Source organism: Anolis carolinensis, unplaced genomic scaffold (genome assembly GCF_035594765.1).
Source record: "Anolis carolinensis isolate JA03-04 unplaced genomic scaffold, rAnoCar3.1.pri scaffold_11, whole genome shotgun sequence".
NCBI classification, from domain to species: domain Eukaryota; kingdom Metazoa; phylum Chordata; class Lepidosauria; order Squamata; family Dactyloidae; genus Anolis; species Anolis carolinensis.
Genome location: NW_026943822.1, coordinates 21,733,199 through 21,755,514, shown reverse-complemented (window position 1 = coordinate 21,755,514; position 22,316 = coordinate 21,733,199). Strand labels below are relative to the sequence as shown.

Genomic DNA, 22,316 nt, shown 5'->3' with positions numbered 1-22,316 from the left:
AAGGGTAGGCCCTGCCCCCTTTAGGTCAGATTTGGCCACAAATGACATAGTCATACAATCTGTCTTTCAATCAAAAAACCTAGAAAAATAAAGTCCAAATTACAGAGGACTGGGAAGAGCCGTTCTCCCCCTAGCCACCAGTCAGAAGGGTAGGTCCTGCCCCCTTAAGGCCAAATTTGGCCACAAATGACATAGTCATCCCATCTATGTCTTTCAATAAAAAACCCTAGAAAAATAAAGTCCAAATTTTATAGGACGACGAAGAGCCATTCTCCCCCTAGCCACCAGTCAGAAGGGTAAGCCTCGCCCCCTTTAGGCCAAATTTGGCCACAAACGACATAGTCATACAATCTATGTCTTTCAATTAAAAAACTTAGAAAAATAAAGTCCAAATTACAGAAGACGGGGAAGAACCGTTCTCCCCCTTGGCTGCCAGTCAGAAGGGTAGGCCACGCCCCCTTTAGGCCCCACCCCTTTCGTGTCATAGCAACCCCCTCAGCCATAATAGCGCTCAGGGGACAGGCAAGGTTCACTCTGAACAACACTCTGAAAACAGGGGAATTCCAGACATGAAACAATCACGGCTAGCTAACACCTCCCAACAAATTTTCCCCCAGGGAGGAAGCAGCCAGGCTTTGAAGCTGAAATGCCATTACATGCACACCATTCTGGCTAATTGCAGCATTCATACTTGCCTCCAACAGACAAAAAAAAGGAACAACCAGAAATATTGTATATTCACAAGCTTTAGAAAATAACACACTTCAAAGCCTGGCTGCAAGACTATTTGATGTTAACTTCTGCTATAGATGTGGGCGAAACGTCAGGAGAAAATACTTCTGGAACATGGCCATAGAGCCCGGAAAACATACAACAACCCTGTGATCCCGGCCATGAAAGCCTTCGACATAGACCTCACAACCTCTGAGGATGTGGGCGAAACATCAGGAGAGAATGCTTCTGGAACATGGCCTTACAGTCTGGAAAACTCACAACAACCCTGTCTTATGTTTCCTCTCCAAATAAAGGTAGAGTCTCACTTATCCAAGCTAAACGGGCCGGCAGAAGCTTGGATAAGCAAATATCTTGGATAATAAGGAGGGGTTAAGGAAAAGCCTATTAAACATCAAATTAGGTTATGATTTTACAAATGAAGCACCAAAACATCATGTTATACAACAAATTTGACAGAAAAAGTAGTTCAATACGCAGTAATGCTATGTAGTAATTACTGTATTTATGAATTTAGTACCAAAATATCACGATATATTGAAAACTTTGACTACAAAAATGGCTTGGATATTCCAGAATGTTGGATAAGTGAGACTCTACTGTACAGCAAATTGGACAGAAAAAGTAGTTCAATATGTGTTAATGTTATGTTGTAATTACTGTATTTATGAATTTAGCACCAAAATATCCCGATATATTGAAAACTTTGACTACAAAAATGCCTTGGATAATCCAGAACATTGGATAAGCGAGTCTTGGATAAGTGAGACTCTACTTTAAATGCAGGGTTTTCGAAAGCCCACCTATTTCCCTCAAAATGCGTATGTCCGTCTTTGGAATTAGGTATATCTTCCCCAGAAAAGCATAGGTGAAAATTACTGTATTTACGAATTTAGCACCAAAATATCACGCTATATTGAACACATTGACTACAAAAATGCCTTGGATAATCCAGAACGTTGGACAAGTGAATGTTAGATAAGTGAGACTCTACTGTACAACAAATTGAACAGAAAAAGTAGTTCAATACGCAGTCATGTTATGTTGTAATTACTGTATTTACGAATTTAGCACCAAAATATCACGCTAAATATCATGCGTTGGATAATCCAGAACCTTGGATAAGCGAGTCTTGGATAAGTGAGACTCTACTGTAAATGCAGGGTTTTCATTAGCCCACCTATTTCCCCCAAAATGTGTATGCCCGTCTCTGGAATTAGGTATATCTTCCCCAGAAAAGCATAGGTGAAAATTACTGTATTTACGAATTTAGCACCAAAATATCACGATATATTGAAAACATTGACTACAAAAATGCCTTGGATAATCCAGAGGCTTGGATAAGCGAGGCTTGGATAAGTGAGACTCTACCGTAAATGCAGGGTTTTCGTTAGCCCACCTATTTCCCTCAAAATGCGTATGTCCGTCTCCGGAATTAGGTATATCTTCCCGAGAAAAGCATAGGTGACTAACAAGCGCTAAAGATAGTGTCGTGGAGACATAAATCACACTTAGGCAACAGCTTTTCCTAAAGGCACTTGCACAGATCTGATCAAACCACTTACGGGAACAGGCCTGGGAGATAAATGCGCCGGGTGTAGATACCATCTGGGGTGCAGGAGCTGGTTTGCCATGTGGGTCACGAAACCCAATCTATGAACTGGCAATAACAGCAAGTCGTTTGGCACTATCTGCGCCGGGGATCTCAACTCTTGCCGGAGTTGAAACAAACAGAGAGATTTGCAAGATTTGCAAGAAAAAAAAGATTTCTTTTGTTGGGGTTGCTATTTGGGAGCTGTTTTGAAGTTCAGAGAAATGTCACCGAGACGGCCTTTGCGTTTTACGATCGAATCTTGCAAGAACAAAGGGGCGGTGCTCCGGCCCCTACCTGGCCTCTGTGCACACCTTGGCTCGATGCAGCCCTATAAATCCCCAGCTTGCAGCATCAGGTGCATATTAATGCCAGACCTTTGCTGGCGAAGGCACGACTCAAACACAGTCTTAATGCTGGGCAAAGCTCTTCCCGGTAAGTTGCTTGTAGTTATTTTCAATGAATGCTACCTACTGTTTTGATACTTAGTTTTATTATGCCATTGTTGCTACGTTTTGTTTGACTTTGTTATTGTATAGGCATTTTATTGGATGCTGTTGTGCACCTTGTTTGTATTTAATGTTGTTTTTATTGCCATTGTTTGGGCTTGGCCTCGTGTTAGCCGCCCTGAGCCCTTCGGGGAGATGGAGGGGGGATACAAAAATAAAGTTATTATTACCGTATATACTCGAATATAAGCCGCCCCGAATATAAGCTGAGACATCCCCAGATAAATTTTGGAAATATGTAACTTCATCTTAGAGTTTCGGCCCCTTTAAAATGCAAATGCACATACTTCTGGTGACGAATGCAAAACGCTATCTCTGTTGGAGCTACAGTAGAGTCTCACTTATCCAACATAAACGGGCCGGCAGAATGTTGGATAAGCGAATATGTTGGATAATAAGGAGGGATTAAGGAAAAGCCTATTAAACATCAAATTAGGTTATGATTTTACAAATTAAGCACCAAAACATCATGTTAGACAACAAATTTGGCAGAAAAAGTAGTTCAATATGCAGTAATGCTACGTAGTAATTACTGTATTTATGAATTTAGCACCAAAATCTCACGATATATTGAACACATTGACTACAAAAATGCGTTGGATAATCCAGAATGTTGGATAAGCGAGTTTTGGATAAGTGAGACTCTACTGTAAATAGAGTAGAATAATAAATGTAATAATAATAATAAGATCAGAGTGAAATAAAAAATGTCTTAATAATAATAAAAATAGAGTAAAATAAATGTAATAGAGTACAATAATAAATGTAATAATAATAGAGAAAAATAATAAATGTACCATATATTCTCGAATATAAGCTGATCCAAATATAAGCCAACCAGGATCCTCACCCGAGTATAAGCCGAGGGGAGCTTTTTCAGTCTTTAAAAAAGGGCTGGAAAACTAGGCTTATACTCGAGTATATACAGTATTGTTGTTGTTGTTTCCAACTGTGTTTCCTTGCACAGCTGAAAAATGTGGTTCTGCAATCCAGGGAGTTATTAATTCCTATTTCTCGTTGCAGGACCCATGAAGGAGCAATAAGGAAACTGAGTCCCCATCATTTCTCCGGTTACAGTTAAATAGTAAGTCTAGATCTTTTCCCACCTCCTGCAGACACTGTACTGCTTTTCCAAGGCATTTCCTCTTCTCAGGGTTGTAAATATACTCCCCGGTTGTAAATGTAAGTGTATTTCAGGTGAAACGCTAGGATGTGGGCTGAAGTGCACCGTCTTCCTTCCACTAAGCATTTATGACAGGCTTGGGCAAACTTTGGCTCTCCCTCCAGGTGTTTTGGACTCCAACTCCCACCCTTCCTAACAGCCAGCCATGAAGCAAGTGACAGGTTAATTGTATTTCATCACATAATAGTCGCACCAAATTTTTTGGGTGGCAAGGTGTGGCAGGGAGGAATCTTTTTAATCCCACCGCTGCCACCAATTTGTAGAGATCTCAGGCAGAGAGGAATTATTTTAAAAAAAATTCTCTTATTCTTATTCACTTTAGATGGTAGCGTTACTTAGTTTTGAATATAGGTGACAGAGACTTGGATATTGAAGAAGAAAAACAAGTTTATTTCAGGCACAGAGCTTAGTGGTTACAGTAACTTCTTTAAAGGCACTTAGATAATGGTTGCAAAGTTATTAACTGATCACTTTGGATCTAACTGGGATTGCTTTCCCTTCCTACTCAGACTCTACAAATAAACCTAAACAAGTCACCTAACTTGCTTAATTTAACACCACTAGAGATCTGAGTTCCCCTGGTTTCCCTAACTTGGAACCAGTGTCTTCCCTGTGACTAAAAATCACAGACTAAATTGTTTTTTTAAAACATTCCCTCCTTTTCTTCTAAACGGCGGTTGGCTCCGCCCTCGTTGCTATGGTAACCTGCCTCAGAATGCTGAGCTGGCTGCCATCCCCCTCACACTGGTAACTAATACTTACCCTTTTAAACATCGTTAAACATGACTTTTAAAACGAAATTAAACAAACATGACATCTATAAATCAAAATAAAAACACACTTCTTTACACAAGGCTGTTAGGAATGGTGGGAGTTGGAGTTCAAAACACCCGGGTGGCCAAAGTTTGCCCATGCCACATTTATGATGCATTGGTGCACATAGAAGAGTGCAAATTTACACTACACATCTTTGCAAAGATTGCTGAGCGCGTATATAATGCACTAGTTGTGCCCGGCCACGCGTTGCTGTGGCGAAGTCTGGTGGTATGGGAAATATAGTATTGAGGAATCGGTGGTAGTTAAGGTAAAGGGTAAAGGTTTTCCCCTGACATTAAGTCCATTATAAATGGGTTATATAGCTGTGTGGAAGGGCCTTGAGTCTACACTGCCATATAATCCAGTTAAAATCAGATAATCTGTATTTTATAGGCAGTGTGGAAGAGGCCTAACTCTGCCTGTCCCCTGGGCTGAGTGGGTTGCTAGGAGACCAAGTGGGCGGAGCTTAGCCTTCTAACTGGCAGCAATTGGATAAAAACAATTATTCCCCTCCCTCTAATTAGGACTTTATTTTTCTTTTCTTTTTGTTGTATCAACCTAGAGGCGTGAAAGATGGGTTGTGTTGTCAAATTTCGAGGTTGGGGGGCCTGTAGTTTTGTCGTTTTGTCGGTTGCCATGATGCCATCACTCATTTATATATATATAGATATGATAAAATAAGTACGTTACCACTGAAATGAGCAAGTATTGGCTCCTGAGTGTAGGCTTGCATGCAGGTTGTCAAACAAATAGCAATTCTTCAACCTTGTGTGGTACTTGCTCTCCTTTGGAATGCTTTTCTCTCTCCAATATCATGTTTCAAGTTGTGTTTACTCGAGGCGTTGAGGTCCAGGTTCGGGGCCAGGTCAGGTTTACCATCAGTCCTCCCCTCTAGCCTTAGCAAAAACAGAAATTTCCACACCTGGCTTGAAGTTTCCAGAGTTCGAGGAGCAGCCAGCACAGGGGTTGCATGCATCTCTGTTGAATTAAATGTCAAGTTACCTTTCCAAAGTGTCTATGAAGCTCAACTCTGTTGAGCTTCATAGACACTTTGGAAAGGTAACTTTACATTTAATGTAACTTTACGGGTTACGTTACTGTAGTAAGGAAGCAAAAAGATACTTCATAGAAAGTTTCACTGCTTGCCCTCCTTCTTGGTTTGTTATGGAGTTTGATCTCCTCTATACATCGCCGGATGAAATTTTGTATATTGTCTTCTGATTTGAACACATCACAGGAATGCAGAGATCACATGTGTCAAACGCATCATGCCATTTAATGCAGTCCATCTCTAAATGCTGGACTTCAACTCCTATATCAATGTGTTGTCTAAGGCTTTCATGGCCGGAATCACTGGTTGCTGTCTGGCCATGTGCCTGAAGCATTCTCTCCTGACGTTTCGCCCACATCTAAAGCAGGCATCCTCAGAGGTTCTGAGATCTGTTGGAAACTAGGCAAGTGGGGTTTATATATCTGTAGGATAATGTCCAGGGTGGGAGAAAGAACTCTTGTGTGAATGTTGCGAGTGGCCAGCTTGATTCGCATTGAATAGCCTTGCAGCTTCTTGCCTAGGGGAATCCTTTATTGGGAGGTGATTAGTTGTGCCCTGATTGTTCATTGTCTGGAATTCCCCTGTTTTTGAGTGTTCCAGACAGGAAACGATCAGGGCCAGCTAATGTCTCCCAACAAAAGATTCCCCCCCAGGCAGGAAGCAGACAGACCTCAAAGCTGAAAGGCTATTCAATGCGAATTAAGGTGGCCGATTAAAGACATTCACACCTGTCTCAGACAGACAAGAGTTCTTTTTCCCACCTTGGACATTATTCCACAGATATACTATAATAATAATAATAATAATAATAATAATAATAATAATAATAATAATAATAATATCCTCAGCTGCTGTAAGAAAATTGCACAGACAGACTACAAACAGAGGCACAACTATATGGCCCAAATGATTCATTGGAACTTATGCCTCAAGTACCACCTCCCAGCAGCAAAGAACTGGTGGGATCACAAACCTGCAAAAGTATTGGAAAATGAGCACACAAAGATACTGTGGGACTTCTGAATCCAGACTGACAAAGTTCTGGAACACAACACACCAGACATCACAGTTGTGGAAAAGAACAAGGTTTGGATCATTGATGTTGCCATCCCAGGTGACAGTCGCATTGACGAAAAACAACAGGAAAAACTCAGCCGCTATCAGGACCTCAAGATTGAACTGCAAAGACTCTGGCAGAAACCAGTGCAAGTGGTCCCGGTGGTGATGGGCACACTGGGTGCCGTGCCAAAAGACCTCAGCCGGCATTTGGAAACAATAGACATTGACAAAATTACGATCTGCCAGCTGCAAAAGGCCACCCTGCTGGGATCTGCACGCATCATCCGAAAATACATCACACAGTCCTAGACACTTGGGAAGTGTTCGACTTGTGGTTTTGTGAAACGAAATCCAGCATGTCTATCTTGTTTGCTGTGTCACACAACGTCGTTGTGTCGATAATAACAATAATAATAATAATAATAATAATAATAATAATAATAATAATAATGGAGAAACTAAGCAAGGAAGGTTTATATATATCTGTGGAAAGTCCAGGGTGAGAGAAGAACTTTTTGTCAGTTTGAGGCCAGTGTGAATGTTGTAGTTAATCAAAATACATCTCTCCTGATGGACTACAATTCCCATTTTCCCAGCCAGAGGAACATTGGGAGTTGCAGTCCAACAACATCAAAACCCGCCCCACTTTGCAACCAGAGTCTGATTTCCTAAACTTTGTAGTATTTGGGATGGAGAAATTTCCCTGTTGTTGCTGTCGTCAAGTGTGCCTGCAAAGGTCTTTTAGGGCCGGAGTCAGGTGTATCTGACAGGTTTACCGAAGGTTATATTTGAGCTGAGATCGATTTACAGCTGACGTGGGATATCAGCACTAAAAATAGCTGAGTGCCGGTATAAACACCTGAAGTTGTGTGTTGCAAGGATCGAGCTGCGTTCCTGGAGAGTCCGGGAGATGAATACAGATGGGAACGACGCACTGACGTCGCCGGAAAGAGGAGTTTGTGGAATAGTTTATTGATGCTGATGTTTTATTGTTGGGATATTTGTTTTATTGTTTTGTTGTTGTTATTATATTGTTGTATCGGGCAGGGCCCCATGTAAACCACCCCGAGTCCCTTCGGGGAGATGGGGCGGGGTATAAAAATAAAGTTATTATCATTATTATTATTATTATTACTAAACACCACCCACAATTTGCTCCGCCGTGCATGTAAATCCGCAAGGGATGGATGATTGCAAATACATTTTGGAAATATATAACTTCATCTTAGTATTTCGGCTGCTTTAAAATACAAACGCAAATACTCCCAGTGACGAATGCAAAATGATATCTCCATTGGAGCTATGTTAATCCATATGCTGAATAAGTAGCACACCACGATCTATATTGTACAATATTAGTACAACTTGAGTATCTGAAATACTTGAAACCAACTTGCTTTGGATTTCAGAGTTTGGAATATTATTTGCATATACAGTAAAGTCTCACTTATCCAACTCTCACTTATCCAACGTTCTGGATTATCCAACGCATTTTTGTAGACAATGTTTTCAATACATCGTGAAATTTTGGTGCTAAATTCGTAAATACAGTAATTACTACATAGCATTAATACGTATTGAACTACTTTTTCTGTCAAATTTGTTGTATAACATGATGTTTTGGTGCTTAATTTGTAAAATCATAAACTAATTTGATGTTTCATAGGCTTTTTCTTAATCCCTCCTTATTATCCAACATATTCGCTTATCCAACGTTCTGCCGGCCCGTTTATGTTGGATAAGTGAGACTCTACTGTACATCATGAGGCCCAAGTCTGAACATGACACCAATATATGTTTCCTATAAACCTTATAGACATCGACTGAAGGTAATTTTATCTATGGATACAAAAGCCAAAGCATAAACCGTATATGCTCGAATATAAGTCGACCCGAATATAAGCCGAGGCACCTAATTTTACCACAAAAAACTGGGAAAACATTGACTCAAGTATAAGCTGGGGGAAATTTCAGAAATAAAAATAGATATCAAAAAATTACATTAATTGAGGCATCGGTAGGTTAAATATTTTTGAATATTTACATCAAGCTCTAATTTAAGATAAGACTGTCCAACTCTGATCAAATCATTATTCTCATCTTCTTCAATGTAAATGTGCTTATGTATCCTTTTAATAATAATAGAGTAAAATAATAAATGTAATAATATCAATAATAACAGAGAAAAATAATAAATGTACCATATATTCTCGAGTATAAGCTGACCCAAATATAAGCCAACCAGGACCCTCACCCGAGTATAAGCCGAGGGGGGCTTTTTAAGTCCTAAAAAAAAGGTCTGAAAAACTAGGCTTATACTCGAGTATATACAGTATGTATGTATGTTTGATCCACAAAGGCTCCTGTATGGCTTGTAGACTTGTGTGCGGACCTGTTTTCATTCAATTTTCTGGTTTTTAATGCATAGCTGAAATAATCCAAGTAGTTGTTCAGCCAAACAAAAGATGTTCGGATTTAAACAAGGTGTTTTTTTGTCTTTAGGGCAGTTTTCGAAGAATAGCCTGCGGCCAAGAATTACAAGTTGCGGTCAGAATAATATGCGAACAGGTAACAATTTCATTAAAATTTCCTTAAATCGCACTTGGGAATAACGTACTTGACTAATTCATTTTAGGCAAGTGTGAATGTTGCAGTTGGTCACCTTGATTAGCACTGAATGTCCTTGCAGCTTCAAAGCCTGGCTGCTTTCTCCCTAGGGGAATCCTTTGTTGGAAAGCAAAAGTGTCACCAGCTGTTAGGAACTGTGGGAGTTGAAGTACAAAACACCTGGAGGGCCAAAGTTTGCCCATTCCTGCATTAGGCCCTAAATCGGATGATTTTCCTTGTAGATTGGAAGCAAACTGCATAGGAGATTGGATTAAAGTCTCACATATTAACTAAATCGGCACATACCTTTTTAAGGAGGGATGGCTGAATCAAATGTCGTTCAACAGGCAGTTTAATGGCGTCTTCCTATTTCTGAAAGCCTGTTTCTTGCAGAACGTGGTAGGCTTCTTTCCTGCAAAGGTCCAGGAACAGCTTGTAAAAATTACTTTCCAGGGGAAAATTAACTAGATTACAAGTTGCTTTGCCCGAACTATATAAAAATATTAATGTATTTAAGCTTCTGGATTGCTGTGAGTTTTCCGAGCTGTATGGCTGTGCACCAGAAGCATTCTCTCCTGACGTTTCGCCCACATCTATGGCAGGCATCCTCAGAGGTTGTGATGTCTGTTGGATGTCTGTTTCCTAATTTCCAACACTTGCCTAGTTTCCAACAGACCTCACAGCCTCTGAGGATGCCTGTCACAGGTGTGGGTGAAACGACAGGAGAGAATGCTTCTGGAACATGGCCTGGAAAACTCACAGCAACCCAGTGTTAGGATGCTAAAACATCACTCTAAGCTGAGTATTTGTAAATTATGTTGGGTCATTTGTATGTAGAGGTTCTACTGTACATAAATGAGATATCTTGGAGTTGGGACCCAAGTCTAAATACAAAATCATTTTATACTTCATATACATAGAACCATACAGCCTGGAAAATCCACAGCAACCAAGTGGTTCCAGCCATGAAAACCTTCGACATACATATTTAAACTTCCATTTTGCCTTTCCATTCCAATGTTATTGATATAATGTACGACATAGCATAGGCAAAGAGTGCATCAAAACCCTATATGAATGTATGAATACATACAATACTCAATACTATGCAATCCTGAGAGTTATAATTTGGTGAGGAGCCAGCACGCTTTGGCAAAGAAGGCTCAAGACTCTCATGATTCCATAGGATTTAGCCATGGTGGTTAAAGCGGTGTCGAACTGCATTAATTCCAAAATGAAGAACAATGTTGTTTGGATGAATCACGACTGCATCCGAAAAGTAGAAGAGGATTGGGGCAGGCTTTCTAGTTGTTCCCATATCTATATATATAAAAGGATAAAGTTGCGGGCACAGTGACTATAACAACAAAACTAAACATCCCAGAAATGCGAAACTTGGCAACACAATGCAAAACGCTTGCCTCCAGGTTACAACAACACAACCACACCACAAAACCACAATCCAGACCCACAAAACTCACAACAACGCATCATGCGATAACAACACAACTAAACGCCCCAGAAATACAAAATTTGGCAACACAATGCAAAAGCCTTGCCTCCCAGTTGTAACAACACAACCACACCACAAAACCACACAGGACCCACAAAACTCACAACAACGCATCGTGACTATAACAACACAACTAAACGCCCCAGAAATACGAAACTTCGCAACACAATGCAAAAGCCTTCCCTCCAGGTTGTAACAACACAACCACACCACAAAACCACAATCCAGACCCATAAAACTCACAACAACGCATCGTGACTATAACAACACAACTAAACGCCCCAGAAATACGAAACTTCGCAACACAATGCAAAAGCCTTCCCTCCAGGTTGTAACAACACAACCACACCACAAAACCACAATCCAGACCCATAAAACTCACAACAATGCATCGTGACTATAACAATACAACTAAACGCCCCAGAAATACGAAACTTGGCACACAACTAAACGCCCCAGAAATATAAAACTTGACAACACAACGCAAAAGCCTTGCCTCCCGGTTGTAACAACACAACCACACCACAAAACCACAATCCAGACCCACAAAACTCACAACAATGCATCGTGACTATAACAACACAACTAAACGCCCCAGAAATACGAAACTTGGCACACAACTAAATGCCCCAGAAATACAAAACTTGACTACACAACACAAAAGCCTTTTCTCCTGGTTGTAACAACACAACTACACCACAAAACCACAATCCGGACCCACAAAACTCACAACAACGCATCGTGACTATAACACAACTAAACGCCCCAGAAATACAAAACTTGGCAAAACAATGCAAAAGCCTTGCCTCCCAGTTGTAACAACACAACCACACCACAAAACCACACTGGACCCACAAAACTCACAACAGTGCATCATGACTATAACAACACAACTAAACGCCCCAGAAATACAAAACTTGGCAACACAACACAAAAGCCTTGCCTCTCAGTTGTAACAACACAACCACACCACAAAACCACAATCTGGACCCACAAAACTCACAACAACGCATTGTGACTATAACAAATACAAAATTTGACAACACAACTCATCCACCTCCCCAATCCCTACATTCACACTTGGCTTCCAAAAAAACAATTACAATAATAACAATGACAACAACAACAACAATAAGAATCAACACCATCACAGCCAGGCACTGAGGCTGAGAGGCCAGTCAGTGCTACACTGGGCCTCCAAAAAACAATACAGTAGCATCTAACTTATCCAACCTTCATGACCACTACAACAACAACAATAATAAACACCTACACAGGCAAAACAAAAAAAAGACTATTGTACCACAATAAAAATATAAACCGCACTCAGCAGAATCAGACATTACAACTAACAACAAACCAAAGACACAGGGATCTCAAGCAATTATCAATCAACACAAAATTTGAAGAAGGTAACAGACTTCAAATACTACTACTAATGTGAATATAAAGAAGGGTGGAGGTCACAGCATCAATACAACCTAATGTAGACTGACCAACACCACCAGACTAAGCCACAGCAACGCGTGGCCGGGCACAGCTAGTACTGTATATACTCAAGTATAAGCCTAGTTTTTCAGCCCTTTAAGACTGAAAAAGCCCCCTTCGGCTTATACTCGGGTGAGGGTCCTGGTTGGCTTATATTTGGGTCAGCTTATACTCGAGAATATACGGTACCTTTATTATTAGTCTCTATTATTATTGGTATTATTACATTTATTATTTTTCTCTATTATTGTTGCTACTATTACATTTATTTTACTCTATTTTTATTATTAATAATAATACATTTATTATTTCACTCTGATTTTATTATTATTATTGCATTTATTATTTTACTCTATTATTACTTGTATTATTTTCCTGTATTATTATTATTTATTGTTATTATTATTAAATGTGTCATTTTACTCTATTATTATTAAAAGGATACATAAGCACATTTACATTGAAGAAGATGAGAAGAATGATTTGATCAGAGTTGGACAGTCTTATCTTAAATTTGAGATTTATGTAAATATTCAAAAACATTTAACCTACTGATGCTTCAATTAATGTAATTTTATTGGTATCAATTTTTATTTCTGAAATTTACCACCATTGGCTTATACTGAAGTCAATGATTTCTCAATTTTTTTGTAGTAAAATTAGATGCCTCGGCTTATATTCGGGTCGGCTTATATTTGAGTATATATTTGAGTATACGGTATATACTTTGGCTTTTGTATCTATAGATGAAATTACCTTCAGTCGATGTCTATAAGGTTTATAGGAAAGATATATTGGTGTCATGTTTAGACTTGGGTCTCATGATGTATATGCAAATAATATTCCAAACTCTGAAATCCCCAGTTTTTTTGTGGTAAAATTAGGTGCCTCGGCTTATATTCGGGTCGGCTTATACTCGAGTATATACGGTAACACAAATGACTCGAAAGCACATCACAATGATTGCCATATCTTAATACAACATTTGCATTTCCGTCAGATTGTTAACCCCGGTTGTTAATAAACGCCGTAGTCCTGCTTTCCTAAAACCGGATCCACTGAGGTTTCTCGACAAACTTCTCCGGATCCAAATAAAAATAAACATTCAGGTCGGGTGGGTTGATTTTGTCAGTACCGGATGAACAAGCCAGTCTGGTTCGGATTCTATAAAAACAACTTTTCCCTGTGTAAAAAGGGCCGAGATATTCTCCACACTTCTGACAAAACTCTCTTTCAACCTGGTCCGTCAGAAATATAATATTTCTGTGGCACAGCATATTTCTCCCCTCTCACCAGATCAAACTCCTGGAGAATAGTATTTAATAGGCATAGGAAGCATCGCAAACTAAGTTGTCTTTTGCACCCAGTATTTGAGAAGTTAAAGACTGCTGTAATTTTCCAATGATTTGGAAAGTGGCATAATCTCCCCGTGGCTCTGTGTTTCCAGATAAAGACGTTCTGCTGTTCCATTTTAAGGTGCTGCTAGAAATAACAGCGACGACGACACCTGATGTGTAAGTTCGCACGTCGCTTTCCAATGTGTGATGCCAGAAATTGACTCTGTTTTAAAGGAAATGCTTAGACTGAAAGTTTAAAAGGGGGAAAAAATAGGATATCTTTATTCTCCCTTTGATGGAAGCCAAGTGGTTTAATTTAAGTAGCAAATGTCATCCTGGAACAGTTTGTCAAACATGAGGAATAAGAACAGGTTGAGCATCCTTTATGTAGAAATCCAAAATCATCAAAAATTGCTGGCTGAGAGTGACACCTTTGCTTTCCAATAGTCCATTGTTTGAAATACTTTATTTCATGGAAAAAATATTACATATCTATATCTATATATATATAAAAGGGTAATGAAATTTCGGCCTAGGACAAAACAACAAAACTACACATCCCAGCAACACTAAACTTGGCAGCACAAGTTTATGTTGTATGCCTCTATGTTCATACAACAAAAAGCTCCAGCTACTCCAGAAAACGGCCAGGCTTTGAGACTGTAAGGCTATTCACTGCTATTCCACCTGGCCAACAAAGGATTCCCATAAGCCACAGCAACACGTGGCCGGGCAAAGCTAGTATATCTATCTATCTATCTATCTATCTATCTATCTATCTATCTATCTATCTATCTATATATATAAAAGAGTTTTGGCGTCGCGGCGATGCACAAAGCAACTAAACCACAAACCCCCCCAACTTGCAAATTAACCACAGAAATCATCATCCCCGCCTCCAGTATGATACCACACCATTATATTAAAAACACAATCACATGGCCGAAAAAAGGCAAAAAGCGGCAACAGGCGAACTGCGCCTGCGCCAGCCCAGAACCCACCGCCAGTCCCCTTAGCCGGAAGGCGAAACCAACCCCAGACAAAGTGAGGAGGCAGAGACAGACCGACCCTCCCCAAGCCGCCTGAGGGCCCCAACTCTTCCCCGCCGCCACCGATTCTTCCCACACCTCCCCTTCCCCTCCGGAGGAGGAAAGAGCGCCGCCACCGCTCCCACTGCCGGGAAACATGGGGCTGCTCCTACCCGCCACCCCCCTCCTCCTCCTTCGTCCTGAGGCACCACCAGGCCTCCTTGGGCCCACGGAACGCTTCCACTGAGAAATAAGGAAGGGCAAGCCGCACCCCCACCTCACAGCCTGGACCTCGGCTCCAAAACAACTCCCTGACCCCCCCCCCCTTCTCTTTCGAACTCTCCGTTTCATAGAATCATAGAATCATAGAATAGTAGAGTTGGAAGAGACCACATGGGCCATCCAGTCCAACCCCCTGCTAAGAAGCAGGAAATCGCATTCAAAGCACCCCCGACAGATGGCCATCCAGCCTCTGCTTAAAAGCCTCCAAAGAAGGAGCCTCCACCAGAAGTTTCTTCCCTTACACTCCTCTTCTTCCTCCTCCTCCACTCATAAAATCAAGGCCCACCCCACACACTCCACTACCCAACCCCTCCCACTCTTCTTCCTCTATTTATCTAAACAAAACCCACCCAAGACAACCCACAACCATCCATTTCCTCCCACCCACCCCTCCCCTTCCTCCTCCATTCCTACAAACAAGGGCCACCCACTACAACCCATACCCCCCCCCCATCTCTACCCTTTCAAAACAAGACCACAACCATCCACTTCCTCCCTCCCACTCTCTCCTTCCTCCTCCATTCCTACAAACAACACCCATCCACTCCAAACCACAACCACCCAGATCCACAATATCATATTTCAACTGGATTATCTTCACTTAGAATCAACTTCTACCCTCCATCTACACTGAGACACCAACCCAAACAACACCATATCCTGTTTCAAACCCATGCCCCAGGGAAACTCACTCTAACAACTCACCACATTCAAAAACACACCTACAACATCTCTTATACAACTCTAATATACCGATGATAACGTACTCTATCCCCATTCAAAACACCAACAACATCTCTTATACAACTCTAATATGCCGATAATAACGTCATCTCTACCCATTCACAACACCTACAACATCTCTTATACACCATTCATACTTACCTCCAACAGAGAAAACCCCCCAATAATCACAAATATTGTATATTCACAACCTTTAGGAAATAATCTCCCCTAATGACGCAGCGTCTTCAACCACTAACCTACTCAACTTCTCCAATGAAACGTCGCAGGTTTGAATTCGAAAAACAGAGTCAACCCCCACTATTACCCCACCTTCTCCCACCCAACACTTCCAAAACATCCAAAGATCAGTACATCAATACCTACTCCTCTGACGCAAAACTAACGGCGCTCCATAGTCATACCACCCACATGACCTCCAAGGACTCTCCGAACAATGCCACCTCTTCAACTTACAAATACACATGATCACCAACCCACACACTCAGACACGACTGGACTTAATGTCAGGAGAAAACCTTTACCCTTTACCTTAACTACCACCAATTCCTCAATACTTGATTTCCCATACCACCATACTTTGCCACGACAACGCGTGGCGGGCACAGCTAGTATATATATATAAATGTAATGTGCGTTTTTCCCATGGAGTAAACAACAAAACCACTGAACCAAATCACACCAAATTTGGCCACAAAAGACATAGTCATCCCATCTATGTCTTTCAATTAAAAAAAAAAAACCTAGAAAAATAAAGTCCAAATTTCAGAGGACGAGGAAGAGCCGTTCTCCCCCTGATTGCCAGTCAGAAGGGTAGGCCCCGCCCCCTTTAGGCCCCACCCCTTTCATGTCATAGCAACCAACTCAGCCACAATGGCGCCCGGGGGGACAGGCAGGGTTCACTTAGGCCAGCTAATACCTCCCAACAAAGGATTCCCCCAGGCAGGAAGCAGCCAGGCTTTAAAGCTGAAAGGCCATTACATGCTAATCATTCTGGCTAATTGCAGCATTCGTACTTGCCTCCAATAGACAAAAAATGTGCCTCCCATCCTCCCGCATTCAACATTTGGAAGGCAGCGTTAAAATATATCTATATATATAAAAATGTAATGTGCGTTTTTCCCATGGGGTAAACAACAAAACCACTGACACAAATCACACCAAATTTGGTCACAAATGACATAGTCATACAATCTATGTCTTTCAATCAAAAAACCTAGAAAAATAAAGTCCAAATTACAGAGGACGAGGAAGAGCCGTTCTCTCCCAACCACTAGTCAGAAGGGTAGGACCCGCCCCCTTTAGGCCAAATTTGGCCACAAACGACATAGTCATACAATCTATGTCTTTCAATCAAAAAGCCTAGAAAAATAAAGTCCAAATTATAGAGGACGGGGAAGAGCCGTTCTCCCCCTTGGCTGCCAGTCAGATGGGTAGGCCACGTCCCCTTTAGGCCCCACCCCCCTTTGTGTCATAGCAACCCCCTCAGCCATAATGGCACTCAGGGGACAGGCAGGGTTCACTCTGAACAACACTCTGAAAACGGAAATTCCAGACATGAAACAATCACGGCCAGCTAACACCTCCCAACAAATTTTCCCCCAGGGAGGAAGCAGCCAGGCTTTGAAGCTGAAAGGCCATTACGTGCAAATCATTCCGGCTAATTGTAGCATTCATACTTGCCTCCAATAGACAAAAAAAGGAACAATTGGAAATATTGGATATCCACAAGCTTTAGGAAATAACATATATTAACTACCACCAATTCCTCAATACTTTATTTCCCATACCTAATCTATATATATAAAAGAGTGATGGCATCACGGCGACCCACAAAACAACAAAACTACAGGCCCCCCAACCTCGAAATTTGACAACACAACCCATCATCCATGCCTCTAGGTTGATACAACAAAAAGAAAAGAAAAATAAAGTCCTAATTAGAGAGAGAGAGGAATAATTGCTTTTATCCAATTGCTGCCAGTTAGAAGGCTAAGCTCCTCCAACTTGGTCTCCTAGCAACCCAATAAAAAATAATAAAAAACACTAAAAAATTAATACAATAAAATACTATAATAACAGAAAATAACTAAAAATAATACAAGAAAATAATAAAATATAATAAATAAAAATATAACTTACAATAAAATTAATAAAAAATTGCAAATAACGTCAAATAAAAATTACACAACAATTTTTAACCAATACCACCACCACTTTGCCACAGCAACGCGTGGCCGGGCACAGCTAGTATTATATAAAATTTCCATCAGGCTACAAGAGACAGTATATATCATGTTTTGATTTAGATCCGATCTCCCAGATAGCTCATTGTGTGCAAATACAACTGTTGTAAAAGCCTAATAGAAGAAATCTGAACTCCAAAATAGTTTTGGTCCCGAGAATTTTGGATAAAGGATACCAAGCTATAAAACATGCAAAACAATACTGTTTTCCTTGTCTCGTGCTTTGTGCCGAGGACAGAGGCAATCCATCATGTCTTTGCCACAATTATTTTTATATATGAATGGGAAGGAGGTGTTTAAAACCGTTTTGTAAGATCTCCCACCGCCCGATTTTATTCCTACGAGAAGAGCAAGCGGCGATAAATCTCTCCTTGCCTTTCCTTAGATCATGAAGAGCTCTGTGGCAGCAGTTATGGATCGTTCTGTCTAAACGGTGGGATTTGTTACATGATACCAACGGTTTCCAGTCCTTTTTGCAGGTAAATGGGCAAGAATTACATTTTTCATTCGAGGCAGGTGCTTTTGTTAAAAACCAGAAACCCCTCGAGGTCAGGAGCAATGAGCTGCTGTGAAGAAACAAATGGTTTCGTCAACATTCGTAGTGCCGGTTTCTTGTTGCTTAAGCGTGCACTGAATTCATTTTAGATAATATATATACACAGGCCAACTCCAAGTGTTTGTAGGCAAGAGACTCGTAATGCTAGCGATTTAGGAGTGCAAAAGCTGGGATTGAAAGTAGTAAAGGGAGTCCTAGTTGTCGATTGTCGATTGCCGTCAAATAGACTTTGATTGATGATAACCTTTCAAATCAATCGATCCTCAACCACTCTGCTCAGATTCAGGGCTGTAGTCTCCTTGGACGAATCAATCCATCCCTTTTGTGGTCTTCCTCTTATCTTACTTTCTACCCTACCAAGCATTATTGCCTTTTCTAGTGAGCCATATCTTCTCATGATGTGGCCAAAGTAGTCATCTTGACATCTAAGGAGCGCATATATTTGTCTTTTTAGCAGTCCCCGGTATCCTCAGAAAATCCAGAGATTTGATTTTCTTCCCATCTGCTTTCACAACCATAAATAGACAACAGCATGGACCATTCTCACTTTAGTATTCCATAATCTATCTTGACACTTGAAGACCTTGTCTAGTTCCTTCAAAGCCGTCTTTCCAATTTGTCGTCTTCTGATTTCTTGGCCTCCATTTCAGTCTCCATTCTGATTAAATATGGAAAAGCCTTGTCACGTCTGTTAATGTGGGATTTATGTATTGATAGTGTTTAAATGCTTGTATTGCAACTGATTGCATCATCCAGAATGTGCCATAGTGTAGAAAGAGTTAATTGCCAAGAAGCTATGATGACCTTGATTTGTGGCTGGAACTAGGGAGTATCCAGACACAAGTGTTTGTGCATTATTGATTGCGTCAGTTCAGTTGAGTTCTGTCTGCCTAGAGTTTGATTCCTGTGTTCATCTGTCGTCTGTTAGTCTGTTTGTGTTGATACAGTAAAACTTTGTAAATAGTTTTACCAACGTCTCTGAGTGTCTCTTCATTCTGCGCTCCACTGCTTCCATGCAACTACTACTGCGCTGCAAATACTCTGACATCTTGTTGCGGAGGAAACAACTAAGGAGATCATCATGTAGAAAGGAAAGTATTATAAAGGGCCGCAGTGGCGCATTGGGTTAAACCTTTGTGCCGGCTGAACTGCTGTTGGTGGTTCGAATCCGTGAGACTGGATGAGCTCCCATCTGTCAGCCCCAACTTCCATGCAGGTACATGAGAGAAGACTCCAAAAGGATGGTAACACATCTAGGCATCCCCTAGGCAATGTCTCAGTAGACAGCCAATTCTCCACGCCAGAAGCAACTTACAGTACAGTAGAGTCTCACTTATTCAACATAAATGGGCCAGCAGAACGTTGGATAAGCGAATATATTGGATAATAAGGAGGCATTAAGGAAAAGCCTATTAAACATCAAATTAGTTTATGATTTTACAAATTAAGCACCAAAACATCATGTTATACAACAAATTTGACAGAAAACGTAGTTCAATATGCAGTAATGCTATGAAGTAATTACTGTATTTACGAATTTAGTACCAAAATATCACAATGTATTGAAAACATTGACTACAAAAATGCGTTGGATAATCCAGAACGTTAGATAAGCGAGTGTTGGATAAGTGAGACTCTACTGTATATTCTGTTTGCTTCTGATACAATTAAAAAGTAAAGTTAATATAGGGGCAAGTCTCTAATGGTTGTGTAGAAAAAGTACGTTCCCTGAGCGTTGGCTGTCACAGAAGCAACTCTTGTGGAAATGACTTCTTCTACACAACCATTAAAAAAAGGCTCTGACCTTTATTAATCTTCACAACCTTAGATGGGACATTCGACAATCCAGTTTGCCGGCTTCACTTCCATTTGAGCCTCTTGAAGCATTTCCCAAAATATGGAGTTTCCCAAATGAGAGAAGTTCTTCATTTCCCTGCCTCACCCCCTTAGTTAGGGCTGTACTTTCCCTCTTGCTGATTCAGCCCAGGATTGTTTTCTGAGAAGTAGAAAAATGCGATATCCCAGCCACAGAACTCTTTTTCTCAAGGACAGGCTTCTAGGTCCTTTAAAGCATGTCAAAAAAAAACAAACCCCTTGAAAGACTAAGCAGGAATGAACAACTGTACAGTGTCCTGTGGATAGTTTTTTTTTAAAATCCTAGGGACTATACTGGCAAAAATGTCTCCAAAAGAAAGTCACAAATAGCCAGATGTCCACTTCTGGCTTTGAAAAATGAACTTTCCGGGATTTGAGACAATGCAGGAGAAACATAACGTATATACTCGGGTATAAGCCTAGTTTTCAAGCCCTTTTTTTAAGACTGAAAAAGCCCCCCTCGGCTTATACTCGGGTGAGGGTCCTGGTTGGCTTATATTTGGGTCAGCTTATACTCGAGAATATATGGTACATTTATTATTTTTCTCTATTATTTTTGGTATTATTACATTTATTATTTTTCTCAATTATTATTGGTATTATTACATTTATTATTTTTCTCTATTATTATTGGTATTATTACATTTATTATTTTTCTCTATTATTATTGGCATTATTACATTTATTATTTTTCTCTATTATTATTGGTATTATTACATTTATTATTTTTCTCAATTATTATTGGAATTATTACATTTATTATTTTTCTCTATTATTATTGGTATTATTACATTTATTATTTTTCTCAATTATTATTGGTATTATTACATTTATTATTTTTCTCAATTATTATTGGTATTATAGTAGAGTCTCACTTATCCAACATAAACGGGCCGGCAGAACGTTGGATAAGCGAATAGGTTGGATAATAAGGGGGGACTAAGGAAAAGCCTATTAAACATCAAATTAGATTATGATTTTACAAATTAAGTACAAAACATCATGTTATCCAACAAATTTGACAGAAAAAGTAGTTCAATATGCAATAATGCTAAGTAGTAATTACTGCATTTACAAATTTAGCACCAAAATATCACAGTATATTGAAAACATTGACTACAAAAATGGCTTGGATAATCCAGAAGCTTGGATAAGCGAGGCTTGGATAAGTGAGACTCTACTGTAGTACATTTATTATTTTTCTCTATTATCGTTGCTACTATTACATTTATTTTACTCTATTTTTATTATTATTATTAATACATTTATTTTTTCACTCTGATCTTATTATTATAATTGCATTTATTATTTTACTCTATTTATTATTACATCCATTATGAGTAGATCAATAGGTACCGCTCATCTCCATTTCTAAGCCAAAGAGCCGGCATTGTCTGTAGACTCCTCCAAGATCATGTGGCCGGCATGACTGCATGGAGCTCCTTCCCGCAGAAGCAGTACCTATTGATCTACTCACATTTGCATGTTTTCGAACTGCTAAGTTGGCAGAAGCTGGAGCTAACAGCGGGTTCTCACTTGGTCCTCAAGTTCAGCAACTCAACACTTTAACACGCTGTGCCAGGGGGAGGTCCTCGATCATGTTTAGACTCTCTTATAACACATATGAGTACCTTTAGACTCTTTTTTTAGTACTTTACAATTCTGAGATTGCTGTATTTTTTCCAGGGGGTACTGTGAA

The 22,316-nt window shown here is 40.1% G+C and overlaps 1 protein-coding gene across 4 annotated transcripts in view; it reads left to right on the top strand.

The window, feature by feature from the left end:
• Window positions 1–22,316, top strand: part of nrg4 (neuregulin 4) — an 87,010-nt gene that overhangs the window by 54,882 nt on the left and 9,812 nt on the right. For 2 of the 4 annotated variants that reach the window (XM_062963016.1, XM_062963015.1), the window contains 3 exons: window positions 3,856–3,916; window positions 9,444–9,509; window positions 18,572–18,665. In XM_062963016.1, coding sequence (XP_062819086.1) covers window positions 9,500–9,509; window positions 18,572–18,665 — 104 coding nt within the window. In that variant the 5' untranslated portion in view covers window positions 3,856–3,916; window positions 9,444–9,499. Of the gene's footprint in view, window positions 1–2,202; window positions 2,759–3,855; window positions 3,917–9,443; window positions 9,510–13,996; window positions 14,064–18,571; window positions 18,666–22,316 lie in introns of those variants that run through there. The other 2 variants (XM_062963018.1, XM_062963017.1) reach the window with 2 other exon arrangements.